The 17,276-nt window shown below is 41.5% G+C and overlaps 1 protein-coding gene across 1 annotated transcript in view; it reads left to right on the top strand.

The window, feature by feature from the left end:
• The first annotated feature begins 10,598 nt into the window (after positions 1 to 10,598).
• LOC108697778 (ras-related protein R-Ras2) overlaps positions 10,599 to 17,276 on the top strand; it is a 38,686-nt gene continuing 32,008 nt past the window's right edge. Inside the window, exon 1 of the mRNA XM_018228150.2 lies at positions 10,599 to 10,835. Coding sequence (XP_018083639.1) covers positions 10,614 to 10,835 — 222 coding nt within the window. The 5' untranslated portion in view covers positions 10,599 to 10,613. The remainder of the gene's footprint in view (positions 10,836 to 17,276) is intronic.

Below are 17,276 nucleotides of genomic sequence, written 5' to 3'. Positions count from 1 at the left end.
ATTAATTACTAATCAGCCTTATATTGTGACATTTCTATTCTATGTGTACTGTATATTGTGAGTGGGTCCCTAAGCTCAGTAAGTGACAGCAGCACAGAGCATGTGCAGTGAATCAGCAGAAAAGAAGATGGGGAGCTACTGGGGCATCTTTAGAGACACAGATCTTTACTACTAAAGGGCTGCAGTTGCCTTGGGCTGGTACAGAAGCCCAAAACATAATGTACAACATTTCTACATCTTTAGTTAAGTTTTTTTTTTTCTTTTAAAATCTGCCCATGCTGCAAATTCATTCTGTTCAGACCTGGCTTTGTGAATTGGGGCAGAATTGTGATGAAACATACAAGAATTCCTCAAAACTGTTCCACATAGTAGACAGGGAGACAGAGACAGAGTTCTCCCAGCATCCTCCAAACTCAGACGAAAAAGTTGGACTTCTAGATGTGAAGCATGAGTTGTCTCTCCAATGTCTTAGAGTCGATACCACTTCAGCCAATTTTTCCCATTGTGCCTGTTCCCCCACAAAAAAAACATGCTCCCGATGAATAGCATTTGCTCTGATGATTCTTCTAGAGACAGTTTGGAATTCCACAATGAAAGTTCCAATTGAGGACATAGAAGGGGGATCTGCTTAGTTCTGTCCATAAAGACTATCGAGATACTTCTGACCATGAAACATAAATCGCTGAAGTTGTTAAAATTGTACCACTTCAATAAATGCCTGTTGAAGTAAATGTGTTCTTTTATTAAGTGCACCATATAATATATATTAAGTTATGACCTGCTCTTTCTTTTAAATTTTGATCCTGTCCTCCAATCTGCTATCAAGTGCTAGGTGGCATTGCCTATAGTGCAGGATAGGTTAGGACAGGGATCCCCAACCTTTAGAACCCGTGAGCAACATTCAGAAGTAGAAGGAGTTGGGGAGCAACATTAGTGTGAAAAATGTTCTTGGGGTGCCAAATAAGTGCTGGGATTGGCCATTTGATAGCCCCTATGTGGATTGTTAACCTACATTGAGGCTCTGTTTGGCAGTGCACCTGGTTTTTACACAACCAAAACTTGCCAGAAAGACAGGAATACAAAAATAAGCTCCTGCTTTAAGACCACTGGGAGCAACATCCAAGGGGTTGGAGAGCAACATGTTACTCACGAGCTACTGGTTGGGGATCACTGGGTTAGGATATATGGCACTGTTGCCTGCACTTGTGCTGTTTTCTACCTAGCTGCAGTATTTTCTATAAATTTAAAGGTAGTTGCTGGCACTAGAGACCTGCAGGGGTACCCACGGGTTACCCGCAAAAAAAGTGGGTACCTTGCGGGATGAGGATAGAATTTTTGGGTGCAGGTATAGATGCGGGTCTGTGGGTCTTGGGTCTGTGGGCTTGCGGGTCTATATTTCTTATGTTATATTGTCTATATTTTTTCTGTCTCTGCCCACTTCTGATGATGCGAATTCCCGGTTCACAGCAACGGCCCTTTCTGTTGAATGGTGGTCAGGTGGGTTAGGGTTGCAGATAAGGCTGTTGCGGGCCTGGTCTGGGTAACGGATATAAGCAGGGTAAATACATGTGTTGCAGTTCGGATGGCGGGCTGTGGGTTGCCTGTTCGGGTCTCAAAAATTGGTTCCATGCAGGACTCTAGCTGGCACTACACACTGCTACAAAATTTGTGCCATTGAGTGAATGGTGTTCATTTAAATGTAATTTGTTGCACCAAAACAGACATGTCAACCAGGTTTCTCAGGAGTCACCCGATGGTTCCCACTCCTATCCCTGTAATTCATAGTAACAACCTTGCAGCATGTAGCACCCATTTTAGAAGAATGGTGACTTGTTTATCAATCAGGAAATTTAAGGCCACAACCTTGATTTAAACAGACCATTCCCTATTCCATGGACCATTCTGGTCTATCGCATTGCCACAAACTTTAACTTTTGGATCTATAGTTATTATTATAAATAGTGATGGGCAAATTTATTCGCCAGGCACGAATTTGCGGCGAATTTGCCGATTCGCCGCCAGCAAATAAATTCGCAAAACGCCTGTGAAAATTCGCGGCAAAAATTCGCCGGCGTCAAAAAAAAGTTTCCGAAAAAACGCCCGCCGGCGTCACAAATCAGCGCTGGCGTCAAAAACGAGACGCCGGCGGCATTTCGCAAATTCTTTGCCATTTCGCGCAAATTTTTTGGCGGAGCGAAATGGCGCAAATTCGCCCATCACTAATTATAAACATATATTTCTAAAGTTCCAACCTGGCGCTGTATAATAAATGTGCGTGCAGGCCTGGACTGGCAATCTGTGGCATCTGGCAAATGCCCTGCCCAAATGACCTTACAATCTAAAATGTAGGACAATTACAAGGTAAGTCAATGAGGTTTGATTATGAACATATTCTCCATTCATAAATAAGATGGGTCATTTAAGGTGCAGTGTGTGTGACACAAATCGCCATGTTTTTTTTGTCCAGTGTAATTGTAGACACACTCCGAGTTTCAGCATAAAGAAAATTCAATGCCACACACTGGAGATGATACAGTCCCCACTCTAAAGATGTAGTGGTTATTGTGTGTGCTACTGAGCTTCAACCACCTTATTTAACCTTGTGAGTTGGGTGCAAAGCAGTCTGGAAGCCCTTGCCAGGGATTGCATAGACAAACAAGATAAAAATTGAAAACTTGAATTTATAAGGTCAGACAACCAGGCAATGTTTCGGGCTTAAATGGGCCCTTTTTCAAGCCCACTCTAAAGATGTAACCCAGTTTGTGGTCATTTTAGTACGAATACATTTTACCAGCTGCTTTTGTAACTGCAACTTATTATTTCTTGAAAATAATGGTAAGGTTTTTGCATGTTAGAGTTTGCATATCACACCTCAACATTTCCATCTACCAGTTTGTTCTTTAAAGGAGAAGGTAAGGCTGTTTGGACTTGGTGGTGCCAAATGTTAGGCACCCCCAAGTGATTGTATTGACTTACCGGAAACCCCGGGCCAGTGCTCCTATCGGCAGAAAACTGCACCACGGAGAGCTCTTCTTCTGTCTTATTCTTTCATTAAATTTCCCTGGGCAAACGCATGCACAGTAGAACAAAATAGCTGACTTTTTAAATAAAGTTCAGCTTTTCGTTCTAATGCGCATGCGCAACCGTGCGAAGAAAGAGGAACCAGTGGTGCTCACTGGTATAACCCCAGGCCGGTGCAATTTTCTGCCGATAGGAGCACCGGCCTGGGGTTTCAGGTAAGTCAATACAATCACTTGGGGGTGCCTAAGATTTTGGCACCCCCAAGTGCAAACAGCCTTTCCTTCCCCATTAATCTCAGTCATTTTGTCCCAATAAATAGTAAACATAAATCAGGTAAACGCATTTCCACTAGAGGGCGATGTTAGCTAGTAGTTTAGGTCTGCCTAGTATTCTTTAGCCTGGCTTTGGAATAGCGGAAATACAGAATTTCTTTTCATAGTCCTATTTATTGTAATCTCCTCTGCATTCAAAAAAAGAAATGCATATATAATGAGACTAAATTGCAATATCCCTATCCCGCCCCAGACCCCATACACATTACACATACTCCCAAACAAACATATACTCTGTTAAAAAATCCAAAACATATTTCAGTATACACTTTCAGGCCAAGAATATATAAATAAAATACAAAAAAGTCGAAAACCCATTTTTGTAACTCACACTCCTCCTTTTTTAAGAGTATTTCTGTATTTTTGTGCCATTTATTTGTGCAATCACACCTTATCTAAAATCTACTACCGACCTTACTATAAATTGCAATAATTGTGCCTGATTGTAACTAATGTAAGGTACTATTTTTGTGCTGCCTATAACCATAATTCACGTTATCTATTTTTTAAAATTTCCATAACTATGTTGTGCTATAAAATGCTTATCTGTTAGCTACTCTCAACCAATAATAAAGTTAATTTATTGTACATAACCCATAGTATGTACAATCTAAGCAAACCCATCCCTAATGATCCACCTTTACCTTCAACTCCCATGTGCAACCCCTTTATATCTTGTCTATGAGGGACATGATTAAAAACAGAAGCTTAAAACATTGAACTTCTATAAAAAGACCAGATAGTTATTGGGTTTTTTGCCTTTAAAACAGTGTGAAACTTCTATATTAATTGCCAGCCAACAGTCTTGGAGTTGATACAAGAGGTTCTGAAGCAGAGAAGGCTTTTGTTTAACATATATAGAGGCTTTAGCTTCAAATGGGGACAGGTGAGTGGAGGGGTGGGAGGGGTCTGATTTCCTATACAATTCAGTAATTTTATGACAAAATGCTACGCTTTTATTAATGTGCTTTAGAAATATATATTCCATCACACAGAAATTCAATTTTATCAGGAGCCAATTAACCTTCCTGTGTTTGGACTGTAGAAGGCAACTGTCGGAAGCCCATACAGTCATGGCGATACATACACACACCAAACATATAATAGCTATGGTCAGAATTAAAACCAGAACTCTAATTGTGGAAGGCAGCATTAGCAACCTTTGCACCCAAACTCCTAATCTTTAAGTGCTGCTCATTCCTGCACTGTCTGCAAACAGGGAACAAGAGTGAATCACCTTCTGGTCAAACAGCTGCCACTTTGATCTGTTAAGGGTTTGGCACTTACTAACCGGCTCTGTGCCAGCATTATACCATGTGACTTTAAACATAGCCATCTTACCACTGTATAGCTTGGAACTGGAAATCTATGGAAGCCAAGGGGTTACGAGTTGAACTGTGCATTGTCATTAGTTACTGCACTCATTTCCATCCATGTGACTCATAATTCTGTCTTGCAGCTCCCTGTGCTGCCCAGTTTGTGTGTTTTTCTGAATGATGCACATGCCAGGGGCAGTAGAAGGAATTATGCAGCACAGCACTGCGGAACACAGGCAGCATTGCTTACAGCAGGCAGGGACGGGTGCAAAGTGCAAATCCAATGGGTCATTTAGGAAGACCTCAGACTCTAGGAAGACCTCAGGGGGAAGCACAATTGTACCCCTTTGTGCTCATTCAAAATTTTTATCCAGGGTCCTACTGGAAGATTAAAACTAAGGTGCAAGGTGCGTAGTACAGCACCAGCGGACACAAGACAGCCCTGTCTTACTGCCACCCATAGGGCTCCTTTAAACCATACCCCTGAAAGAAATCCTTAATTTGCTTGTCTAAATGATATGCAAGTTAGGTGACAGATAAGAGACAAGAGAGGGGCACCTATGTACCCACCCCATTAAATACAACCTTACCAAACACAAGCAGTACTATATTCATATATCCATTCTGAAGCTCAAGGGCCTGTGTCCACTACCACTGACAGCAGGACAGGATGGAAAGTGTAAAACAAAGGTCATCAGGTGCAAATTACTTTAAAAAAACAAAACAGTATTTCTTGTTGCATATCAACAGAATAACACCTCACTATTCCAACACAAACACAGGGAAAATAGTGTGTGCTGCAACTCGCATAAAATGTATTTACTGCTTTTTCGTGTATGTATCACCTACAAGTTGGAATTCTGGGGAAAATATTGTACATTTTGGGTAAAAAAAACATGTCAATATGCATCCAAAAATGACATCCAAGTCAAAAATGAATCGCAGAAGTGCCCAGGGGAGCAGTTTTGTGCACACTCGGGAGGGTTTACCAGGCCAAAGTATCATAATGAGCATTACTATCCTTATTTTACAAATAACATGAGGTTGTTAGGTTTTTTTTTTTCAGGAAAGTCATTTCCCTTGTGTAGCAATCCAACCCTTTGCCCGAGAGGTTACTCAGGGCAAAATCCCTATCTGTCGGGTTCAGTTACACAATTTGTGCATGTGGGCGGCTTACAGGAAAGAGATGAGGATCATGCTCCATAGAGAGGCCAGGAAAGTATTAAAATAAATACACACCCCTTTAGTTGGAAATGGGTTAAGGGGGCTTGGCAAGGCATGACTCACTTCCTCAGCACAGCACTTAGAAAGAATGCGTTATGTCATGGTAACAGCCCCCTCTGGGAGTAGTGGTATGGCTGCAGGGGTCCTCACTATGCCCTGCCTGGGAAGCAGAGGCAGGAACAGGCAATAGCAAGAAATTCATAGAAAACACCATTTTTTTCAATTAAAAGTAAAAAGCACAATAAATTCTTTGTGAATGGTTATGGCTTTAGGCTAATGTCTTTTTTTATTCTGCCCTGTATCACCTTGCCTTGTATGGTTGAAGAATACCGTGTGTATAAAGCAGACATGGACAGCTGAAGGTCCTGTGGATGTTGTTTAACTACACCTCCCAGGATATCACAAACTGTCACACGCTTAAATTACATCATTATTTCTGCAAAATAACTGCTTTTAATGGGTAAGTACAGCTGGGGACACCCAAACCAATCATATAACCTACAATCGTTGTTTGAGCCATTAGTCTCCACGTGGAAAAATCCCAGCTGACATCCATGGCATGTGATTTCCTAATTCAAATTGTTGTATCATTTTATTACTATTATTGTTTTCCCTTATCGTTATTATTCTGGAAGACATCCTTGAGACATCATAACGTCCCACCTATCGTGGTACTCCAAATCTCCAGCCTAGTTGGTTGAATGCCAGTTGATCCGCGTAAAGGAACCTCTGGGGGGCACAAGTGTGAGACCAACTTTTATAGATTCTAAACATAAAAGTGAGATTGTCCAGATATTGACAGACTGGTATGCCAACAATGCAAACAGCACATGCAATCCCCCACTTACTCCTGCATGTGGCTTGCTGGACGAATTGAACCTTTTGGAACTGATGGGTGGGGTGGGGAGGACTACCATGTTTTGTATATATATTATGGCCGGCCAATGAAACCCAGGGGATAAAAAACATGTCCAAATGTTCTGACACCAACCTTTCAGCTGGGTCCAATGTTACTGGGTCCCACAGCAAATTAATTTTAAGGCCCCCAAAATATCCAGGGTTATTCCTCTTTTACCAATATATACTAAAATTGCTCATTATACCCTATACCCCTATTCATTCTGGGGCCCTCTGCAGCTGCAGGGTCTGCTTCCTCTGTAGTTCCGCCCCTGGCTGGGTCCCCTAAAATGTACAATTGCTTCAAACATGAAGAATGTATTTGAAAACAGATTTTTAGCAGGGCGTGGACCTGTGTGTCATACTGGGAATGTGGCCACATATCTGCATAGTGATTAACTGGATGCTGCATTCTGGCTTGGGCTCCAAAGGATTTTTCACAAGCGTAAATAAGGCCGTGTCAAGGGATTGTGATTGTACCGTGATTTCTGGGTAACACAGTCAGGCCCTGTGAATCCAATGCCACCCGGTCACAATGTGGGACTTCCCAAATAAACATCTCTAGAGTTGATATAGTAACTTGCCCTTGGATAATGTTACCTCTGCCTTGTATGGCAGCCACACATGGAACAAATGACTCAAACATCAACAAAGTGGAGAGAGGTGGCGCTTTAAACAGACAGTTGTGATCATAGACAAGCTGCTCCGATATAAAGGGCACGTTGTAACAATTACAGGAACATATGTAGAAATCGCTTTTACTAATTTAGGACGTAGGATGATTCACACTCTGCTTAATAGCAGCCTGAAGGAAGTCATTTTTATTTCGGCTCAGCCATTTGCAACCTGTAGCTTTCCAATTGTCGGCAAACTACAACTCCCATCAGTCCCCATAGACCGGAAGCAACTGGAAGGCATACAATTATTCACTGGCTCAGCTTGGTATACCAATCTGTTTTGTTTAGCTTATGACTAAATGCCTAAAGGCACGAAACGCGTAAGGCTAAGTATTAATTTACTTTGTGGCCTGAAATAAAGTTCTCAGTTCTCTTACAAGATCTGTGAGTGCCTGCCATTTTCTGTTTTAGTTGGATACCTCCACCTTGAGCTGTAGGTCTGGGGCATGTGCAACCAGACCCCACGTTTGCACTGGTGAGATTATAAATGTATTGGCCTTAAACTGGAATTGTTTTCCTTTTAAATCGATTATGTAGTTACCAAATGTATTAAAACTCTTAAATAGTACTAACTTGACATAACTTGGGCCCCATAGGGCCCCAACCTGTGGGCTGTGAATAAATTCTTTAAAATTATTTGGACGTTCATTGACTTTAATGCATTTAGACAAAATAGCCACTGTTGACTTCAATGTGTTTCGTGAATTTTGCGGTAAATTTTTCGGCAAAGCACAAAAAAAATCACTATTGTTCACCTTTGAGTTAACTTTTTAGTATGATGTAAAGAGTGATATTCTGAGGCAATCTGCAATTGGTTTTCATTTTTTATTATTTGTGCTTTTGCATTATTTAGCTTTTTATTCAGCAGCTCTCCGATTTGCAATTTCAGTAATCTGGTTGCTAGGGTCCAAATTACCCTAGCAACCATGCATTGATATGAGTGGCAGACTGGTATGTGAATAGGAGAGGGCTTGAATAGATGATGAGTAATAAAAAGTGGTGATAACCATACATTTGTAGCCTTACAGAGCATTTACTTTTAGATGGGGTCAGTGACCCTCATTTGAAAGCTGGAAAGAGTCATAAGAAGAAGGCAAATAATTAAAAAAAGACCTATAAAAAATAAATAATGACCGATTGCAATATTGCTTAGAACTAGTCATTCTATAGCATGCTAAAAGTTAAAGGGATACTGTCATGGGAAAATGAATCAGTTAATAGTGCTGATCCAGCAGAATTCTGCACTGAAATCCATTTCTCAAAAGAGCAAATAGGTTTTTTTATATCAATTTTGAAATCTGACATGGGGTTAGACATTTTGTCAATTTCCCAGCTGCCCCAAGTCATGTGACTTGTGCTCTGATAAACTTCAATCACTCTTTACTGCTGTACTGCAAGTTGGAGTGATATCACCCCCTCCCTTCCCCCCCCCCCCTCCAGCAGCCAAACAAAGGAACTATGGGAAGGTAACCAGATAGCAGCTCCCTAACACAAGATAACAGCTGCCTGGTAGATCTAAGAACAACACTCAATAGTAAAAACCCATGTCCCACTGAGACACATTCAGTTACATTGAGAAGGGAAAACAGCAGCCTGCCAGAAAGCATTTCTCTCATAAAGTGCAGGCACAAGTCACATGACCAGGGGAGCTGGGAAATTGACAAAATGTCTAGCCCCATGTCAGATTTCAAAATTGAATATAAAAAAATCTGTTTTGAGAAATGGATTTCAGTACAGAATTCTGCTGGAGTAGCACTATTAAGTGATGTGTTTTGAAACATGTTTTCCGATGACAGAATCCCTTTAACTTTAGTTACTTTAACTTTAATGGGCAGACTACATATCTGGCAGGTTAAAAATCCAGTTGGGTGAGGACTGCAGTAAACCTACTAAAGACACAAGGTTATCCAACTAATTATCATCTTAAATCCCTACCTAACAGGGAGGCTTGAGCTGCCTATGGACTGTTTTGAGCTTATAAGGGTGCAGGGTAGAGGGGCTGCTCCTCAGTTTGGGGACATCTGGTCCAAGTAATCTGTTGTCAAGACCATATCAGGCTGCATTCATTGGCCACATTCTTTGCTGGATTCTCATGGGAATGTAGTTGGGGAAGTGCTCTTACTGGTTTACTGTAACCATCTGTTTCAGAGAATGACAGAAAGGGAGCTTGAGCAGCTTGTTAGATAGACTTTATAGCACTTCTATTGCCAAGGTAAGGCTTTGTAGTGTTAATGGGGCTGTTCACCTTTAAATTAACTTTAGTTTAGTGATGTAGAGAGAAATATTCGGAGACAATTTTGAAATCGGTTTTCATTTTCTATTTCTATTGTGGTTTTTGAGTTATTTGGCTTTTTTATTCAGCAGCTCACCAGTTTGCCATTTTTTCAATCGAGTTGCTAGGGTCCAAATGACCATAGCAACCATGCATTGATTTGAATGAGAGGCTGGACTATGAGTAGAGGAAAGCTGGGGACAGTCAGAAGTAAAAAATAAACCATAAAAAAATTAAAAATGAAGGCCAATTGAACTGTTGCTTAGAATTAATCAATCACATACTAAAATCACCAAACCTTTAATTCTAATAAGCAGTCATTTAAAGGGCTCACATTTGGCCTGTGGGCTGGAACTGCAGACAGAACAGTCTAAAAGCTGGAGCCCTGAATGACTGGGACTTGGGGTTTTCTGGATAAGAGGTCTGATACATAATTAGTACCACCCATACTAGACACATCTGAACTTTTCTCCCGAGGCTCCAAATGCAGCAGAACTGCAACTTCAAGCACCTATCAAGACTAGAGTTTAATGACAGTGTCAGCTGGGAGTTGTAGTCCAACATTATTCTTAGGGCTGCAAGAGGGGACCGGACTAGGGGGTTTGAGGCAGAGAAGGTACATGCCTGGCTGTAGATGGCTGGTGGGAGGTGCTGTGGGCTGTTTTTAATAGAGATCCCAGACAATGTGAACCGTTTCATTGCTCCCCCTCCAATCACTTCTTATTTTTACTTTATTACAAGGGAATCCTCCAGCATTAGGACCCTGGGAAGCAGTGGGGAGCCCAGCCCGTAGTCCTTGCAGCCCCTCGCCATATAGGGACATGCAGGCTAGTAAGTCCCCCGGCTATTAATATTCATGAGCTCATTAGCATGAATGAGTAACTCCCCAGGAGGAGCCCAGGGAAAAGGCACAGCAGCAGCCATATTAGCAGCGACTGACTCCCTGGAAAGTTTGCAGTTTGCTGCGCTGTGCGTCTTTGTAGCAGCGACTATGAGTTCCAAGGAGCCCGCATCCGCCCCGGTGGAGAAGTACAAGTTGGTGGTGGTTGGGGGAGGAGGTGTGGGCAAAAGTGCCCTGACTATCCAGTTCATCCAGGTAAGGGATCTGATTGCCCCTCAAATTGCTCAGAGCCCCCCAGTCATCCTCCCCCCTGGGCAATTAGCATGGGGCTCATACTGTAGGGTGGGGGGCTGCTCAGACACAGAGGGGGCCATCCCCAGGCTTTTTTCCAGGATTTTTTTCAACTGTGCTGGAAAAGTTTTGGGAGGAAGGATTTAAAGGGCAAGCAACACTTCTCTATGGGCTCTATCATATTGATATAATATTTACAAATAGAACATTCCCAGCCTACATATGCTCTATAGTCTTCTATTTTTTAATTCTTGGTTAATGAAGCATATTCTAATAACAATAGTTACCGGCCCTTCGGGTCAGGGCACACAGGCAGATTCGGGGAGATTAGTCGACAAATCTCCTTTTCTTTGTGACGACTAATCTCCCTGAACTGCCAGGCAATTTTGGGCAACTTCGGAAAACGAATCGATCTGAGTCCCATCCCACCGGCGATTTTCATTTTAGTCGGCAGTTGCCGGGCGACTAATATCCCTGAATCTGCCTGTGTGCCCTGGCCCTTATTGTCTGGTCCCCTAAAGAAGGGAATACAGGCAGCATCTCTAGTAGAATTGTTCAACTGCAACTCCCAGGATCCCACAGACAGCCAGTATGGATTTTGTAGTCCTGCAACATTAAGGGCAGAGACACACGCTGCTATTTCAGGAGATTAGTCTCCCTGCGATAAATGTAAATTGCCAGCGGAATGGCTTCGGCTTTCCGAAGTTTCCCCGTGAGGCAACTTCCGGCGACTTCAGAAAACAAAGCGTTCCAAGTGCCATCCCGCTGGCAATTTACATTCTAGCCAGCGGAAAGGCAGTTCGGAGAGATTAGTCGCCTGAAGAAGAAGCGATTTGTCGCTGGGCGACTAATCTCCCAAATAGCAGCTTGTGTCTCTGCCCATAGAGGTTCACCGGTTGCCCATCAGTTTTCTGCAACCTAATTTCAAGAGTATTTTCTGCATGGAGTAAGGGGTACTTTACTGTATATAAAGGGTGCATCCCACTCCAAGGGAGGGATCTTGTTAACCCTTTCACTGCTAAACCAGAGAGCCACTGTGCTGTTGCAGAAGGGGGCTCATCAACGTGATGAGTAAATTTGTTTTAAAAAAGTATTGAACAGGAATCCTAGTGTTATTTTGTGGTGCATGCGATGAGATGTTCTGCGCCATAGAGCTTACAATCTAATGGCAACAGCGGGATATTGAGGGCTTGCCATTTCTGGGTTGGATTTCTTAGAATTAAATGTAGCAATAAGCATGTTTGCAAACCACAATTCTCATTTTTTCCTTTTGGGGAGTTGCACTTGAATACTTGCTCCCCAACTACTGTGTATGGGAAATTAAATTTACTTTTATGTTCAACCTAAATAAAAATACAAAAACTCAGTGTGAAGGTGGGGTGTAGTTATCAACATGGCAAACTTTGTCCTGGTCTGTATTCCGATGGAAGCCAATCAGACTGGCTTAATTCAGTTCAAGCCCCCTTTCTTGTCCCAACATTTAGTTGCCCCTCCCCAATTTTATAACAAGGATTCCTATATATTAAAACATTCAGCTATTGTTCTAAGAATATTCATGGAAGTCAAATCTCACCCCATCTGACCTTTAGTTTGGCAGCATAGGCTGGTGGCATCTGAGACTGGCGGCCCTTTGGCTTCTCATCCTCAGAGACTGGAGGGCTGAAAGGGTGTTGTGTGCAATGGAAAACAATGTCAGCGAAGGGGGGTTGTAGTAGTTGGTGGAGGGAACCCTTGAGGTCCTGTTCCCAAGTTGGCCTAAGGGTCCCCAATCTGACAGTGGTTGCCTTAACGTCCCTTCTGGGAAGGGACTTTGACTGTGGGATAGCAGGAATACTGTAGTAAGGAGAGATGGTGCCTATATAGTAACAGTGGGATAATAGTCTCTGGGAGTGGAGTGTGACTGTGGGATAGCAGGTATAGTAGGGAGAAATGGTGCCTATAGTAACAATGGGATAATAGTCTCTGGGAAGGGAGTGTGACTGTGGGATAGCAGGTATAGTAGGGAGAAATGGTGCCTATAGTAACAATGGGATAATAGTCTCTGGGAAGGGAGTGTGACTGTGGGATAGCAGGTATAGTAGGGAGAGATGGTGCCTATAGTAACAGTGGGATAATAGTCTCTGGGAAGGGAGTGTGACTGTGGGATAGCAGGTATAGTAGGGAGAGAGGGTGCCTATAGTAACAGTGGGATAATAGTCTCGGGGAAGGGAGTGTGAATGTGGGATAGCAGGTATAGTAGGGAGAGATGGTGTCTATAGTAACAGTGGGATAATAGTCTCTGGGAAGGGAGTGTGACTGTGGGATAGCAGGTATAGTAGGGAGAGATGGTGCCTATAGTAACAGTGGATAATAGTCTCTGGGAAGGGAGTGTGACTGTGGGATAGCAGGTATAGTAGGGAGAGATGGTGCCTATAGTAACAGTGGATAATAGTCTCTGGGAAGGGAGTGTGACTGTGGGATAGCAGGTATAGTAGGGAGAGATGGTGCCTATAGTAACAGTGGGATAATAGTTTCTGGGAAGGGAGTGTGACTGTGTATGTATGATGTAATAATGTAATCTATTTTTTATTCTTATTGCAGAAATCCTAGCACCCTTTCTTGGCTAACAGGATTTAGGTAGTGTCAGTGTTGGTGGGCTTTGAATGTCCAATGTTAGTAGAACTGTGTATTTGTGCAGTTTCTAATGTGCTTCTGTGTGATATTTGGAACACCAATATATGTTATCCTATTGGTCTCCTACAGGAGCAGCTCTGGAATTCTGGGAATTAACTGAATGCCTAATATTTAAAAAGAAATCATTTCAGTTCAGCCCAGTGAGTTGTATTGCTAGCGAGCAGACTGCTATCTCATATCTGTGTAGTTTGTTATTTTGCCTTCTCTGACAATTAATCCTTTCACCCAAACTTCTTGGTGATCAGGGTTGTGTCTTACATACTTCCCAGAATCCCCTGACAGCTCTTGCCTTCCATTAGTAGCTCTCCAGCAGTCGTACCTATACCGCACAGTTACACACACACAACTGGCTTTCAGGGCCTGCATTCCAGACCCAGCCTGGGGGGTGGATTTTAGTAGAGTCTCCAGCCCTGGCTTTGTTTTCCTATAGCTGAGGAAAGATTATAAACCAGCTGGAAGTCTGAGCTGTTCTTATCGGAGGTGCCCCACCCAGGGCAGATCCCTTACCTCGGGCTGCGAGTCCTTTGAACACAAGAATGAAACTTTATGTGCACTGCTCAAGGCCTTGTGCTGTTGAAATTCCCCTGCTGAATTACAAAACTCAAGGGTTGTTTGTTCACCTCCCAAACACTTTTTTTCAGCTCAGTTGTTTTTAGATTGTTCTCCAGAAATAAAGACTTGCTTTATATATTGCTTTTTACCCTGCTTTTTTTGTAAACTTTATTTTTAAACAGATTTTTTTCTTTTATGCAATGGATAAAAATGTCTATCACATAATATATTTGAGAATAAGGGCAAAAACGCACGCGAAGATTCAGGGAGATTTAGTCATTCAGCGACAACTCTCCTCTTCTTCGGGGTGACTAATCTCCCCGAAATGCCTTCCCACCGGCGCTGGCGGAATGGCACTCGGGTCTAGTTATGGGCGAATAAATTTGCCTGGCGGGAATTTGCTGCGAATTTCCACATTTCGCCGCCGGCAAATAGATTCGCAACTCTCTCTGCGAAATTTTTTTTCAATTTTTTCTTAAAAATGTTTGAATTTCACAATTTTTTCGTGAAAATGTTTGAATTTCACGTATTTTCGTGAAAATGCTTGAATTTTATTATTTATCCGTCAAAATGTTTGAATTTCACGATTTTTCCGTGAAAATTTCCAATTTCACTATTTTTCCATGGGAGAAACTACTAGAGACACTACTCAGGACACTTTGGAACTCACGTGTGCCACCACCCTTACAGAAATGTAGTAGATACATTTCTCAGCAGCATCTGTGAAGTATAGCAAGTATTGTATCAATTATAATGGCTGCCTTTAAAGAGGGTGTTCACCTTTGAATTAACTTTTAGGGGGTTATTTATCAAAATCCGAAAAGTTCTCAATTTTTTCTGAAAACTACTCTAACCAAATCCACACTGACTCCCCCCCTATTTATCAATACATTTTCACAAATTTTTCTTGTGCAGAAAAAGTCACAATAAAATCATAAAAAAAAAAAAAAATTCTACTCCTATGATTTTTTTGGATTTTGCACCAGAATCCTACAAATTCTTTTGTAAAATCGCCCAAAAGCGACAATTTTTTCAGAAACCCAGTGCAACACCGAAAACTTCCAATAGTTGACTTTTAATAAATTTAGTTTTTTTTCCTCTTGAAAAATTGTATTTTCCCCTTTTAAAGTCCAACTAGAAAAATTTGTAGTTTAATAATTAACACCTATGTATGATGTAGAGCAGGGATTCCCAACGTTTTTCTACCTGTGAGCCACATTCAATTGTAAAAGAAGCTGGAGAGCAACAAATCCATGCCGCAGTTCTTGGGGTTGCCAAATATGAGCTGTAATTGGCTATTGGTAGCCCCTATGTGGACTGTCAGCTACAGGAGACTCTGTTTGGCAGTACCCCTAGTTTTTATACAACCAAAACTTGCCCCAAGCCTGGAATTCAAAAATAAGCTCCTGCTTTGAGCCACTGAGAGCAACATCCAAGGGGCTGGAGAGGAACATGTTGCTCACGAGCCACAGATTGGGGGTCACTGATGTAGAGAATGATATTCTGAGATAATGTGCAATTGGTTTTCATTTTTTATTATTTGTGTTGTTTGAGTTATTTAGCTTTTTATTCAGCAGTTCTTCAGTTTTCAATTTCAGCAATCTGGTTGCTAGGGCTCAAATTACCCTGGCAACTATGCACTTATTTGAACAAGAGACTGGAATATCAATATGAGAGGCCTGAATAGAAAGATGAGTAATAAAAAGTAGCAATAACAATACATTAGTAGCTTTTTTTAAGTGGGTCATTGACCCTCATTTGAAAGCTGGAAAGAATCAGAAGAAAAAAGCAACTAGTTAAACAACTATAAAAAATAAATAACGAAGACCAATTAAAACATTTCTTGGAACTGACCATTCTATAATATACTAGAAGTTAACCACTCCTTTAGGCTAGGGCCAGGTGATGCATGCAGAGAATCCGCTGCCTTGCTGTTCCCCATGTCTTTTCAACTGTAGATTGATTTTGGCATGAAATGCAAAATGATGCGTTTCAGCCCTGAAATCTGCCGGCATAGAAAATAAAATAATTAGGGGAGAAAAAAGTATTTCTGGTGAAAGGTTTGCAAACAACTAAACTGAAGGTGAGCAACCCCTACACGGGTGCAGGAAATTTAGAGGCACATTTATTAAAGGTCGAATTTCGAGTTTGTGAGTTCTTAAAAACTCCCATAAACTCCCATCGAAATTTATTAAAAAAAAAAAATAACATTTTCAAAACTCTGGTAAATAGGATCAACCAGAAAAACTCGATTCAAGGTTTTTCTCCAAACTGTCAGGAAGGCTGCAAACAACTCCAAATTGATCCCATGACGTCTTCCATTAACTAAAACAACAATTCGCAGGTTTTAGGTGGCGAATAGTCTCATTTGAGTTCTTAAAGGGCCAGTGTTTGATAAATCTCGAAAATCAAATTTGAATTTTTTAAAAAAACTCAAATCGAATATACACAATTCCCTAGTCGAATTTAACCATTTGGCCATAAAAAAACTCAAAAATTCAAATTTCCACTTCGACTCTTGATAAAGCTGCCCCATAATGTTAGTTTTTAGTTTATGTTAAGGGTATTGTTACAAAGAACAGAAAAGTCAGGAGGCGGTGCTGCGTTTTTATGACCTGATTGCTATATACGATAAAGCCAAGAAGATCTGCTGGGAAAGTGATTATAAGCTATTTAAAAGTTAATAAGTGACTTTTGTGCTGGAATAGGGTGGTGGGTCTCTGTATTTCTTTCAGACAGCAGCAGTTCTCTCTGGATTCCTGGTGGACATCCTCACTATATTTGAAACCAGATTATTCTGTCATAAAGGTCACAGGTCCTATCTCAAACCTCGGCAGTCCTATTCTCCTTTATGGCTGCAGTATCTGGGCAATACAGCATTCTATCTAAGGTTTTGTTAAAGTGGCCATACATGTCTGGGTTTGGCCAGGAATCTGGGAATGTATAGCACCTTGGGAGTGAGCAGTATTTATAACCTAGTCCTAGCATAACAACTTGCAAAATAAAAAAATACAGTTATATGGGACCTGTTATGCAGAATGCTCGGGACCTGGAGTTTATTTTGCATTTGAGTTAAATCCAATGGTACAACAAACAACAACCTAGCCCTTGGGCCAGGAATAAAATGAGAAGAAGAAAAGAGTGAGTACCAAGCAAGGAAAGAGAGAGAGAAGAGAAGGA

The sequence above is a fragment of the Xenopus laevis genome, chromosome 7S (assembly GCF_017654675.1).
Source record: "Xenopus laevis strain J_2021 chromosome 7S, Xenopus_laevis_v10.1, whole genome shotgun sequence".
In the NCBI taxonomy this organism is placed as follows: Eukaryota; Metazoa; Chordata; class Amphibia; order Anura; family Pipidae; genus Xenopus; species Xenopus laevis.
This window is presented reverse-complemented; position numbering and strand designations above follow the sequence as displayed.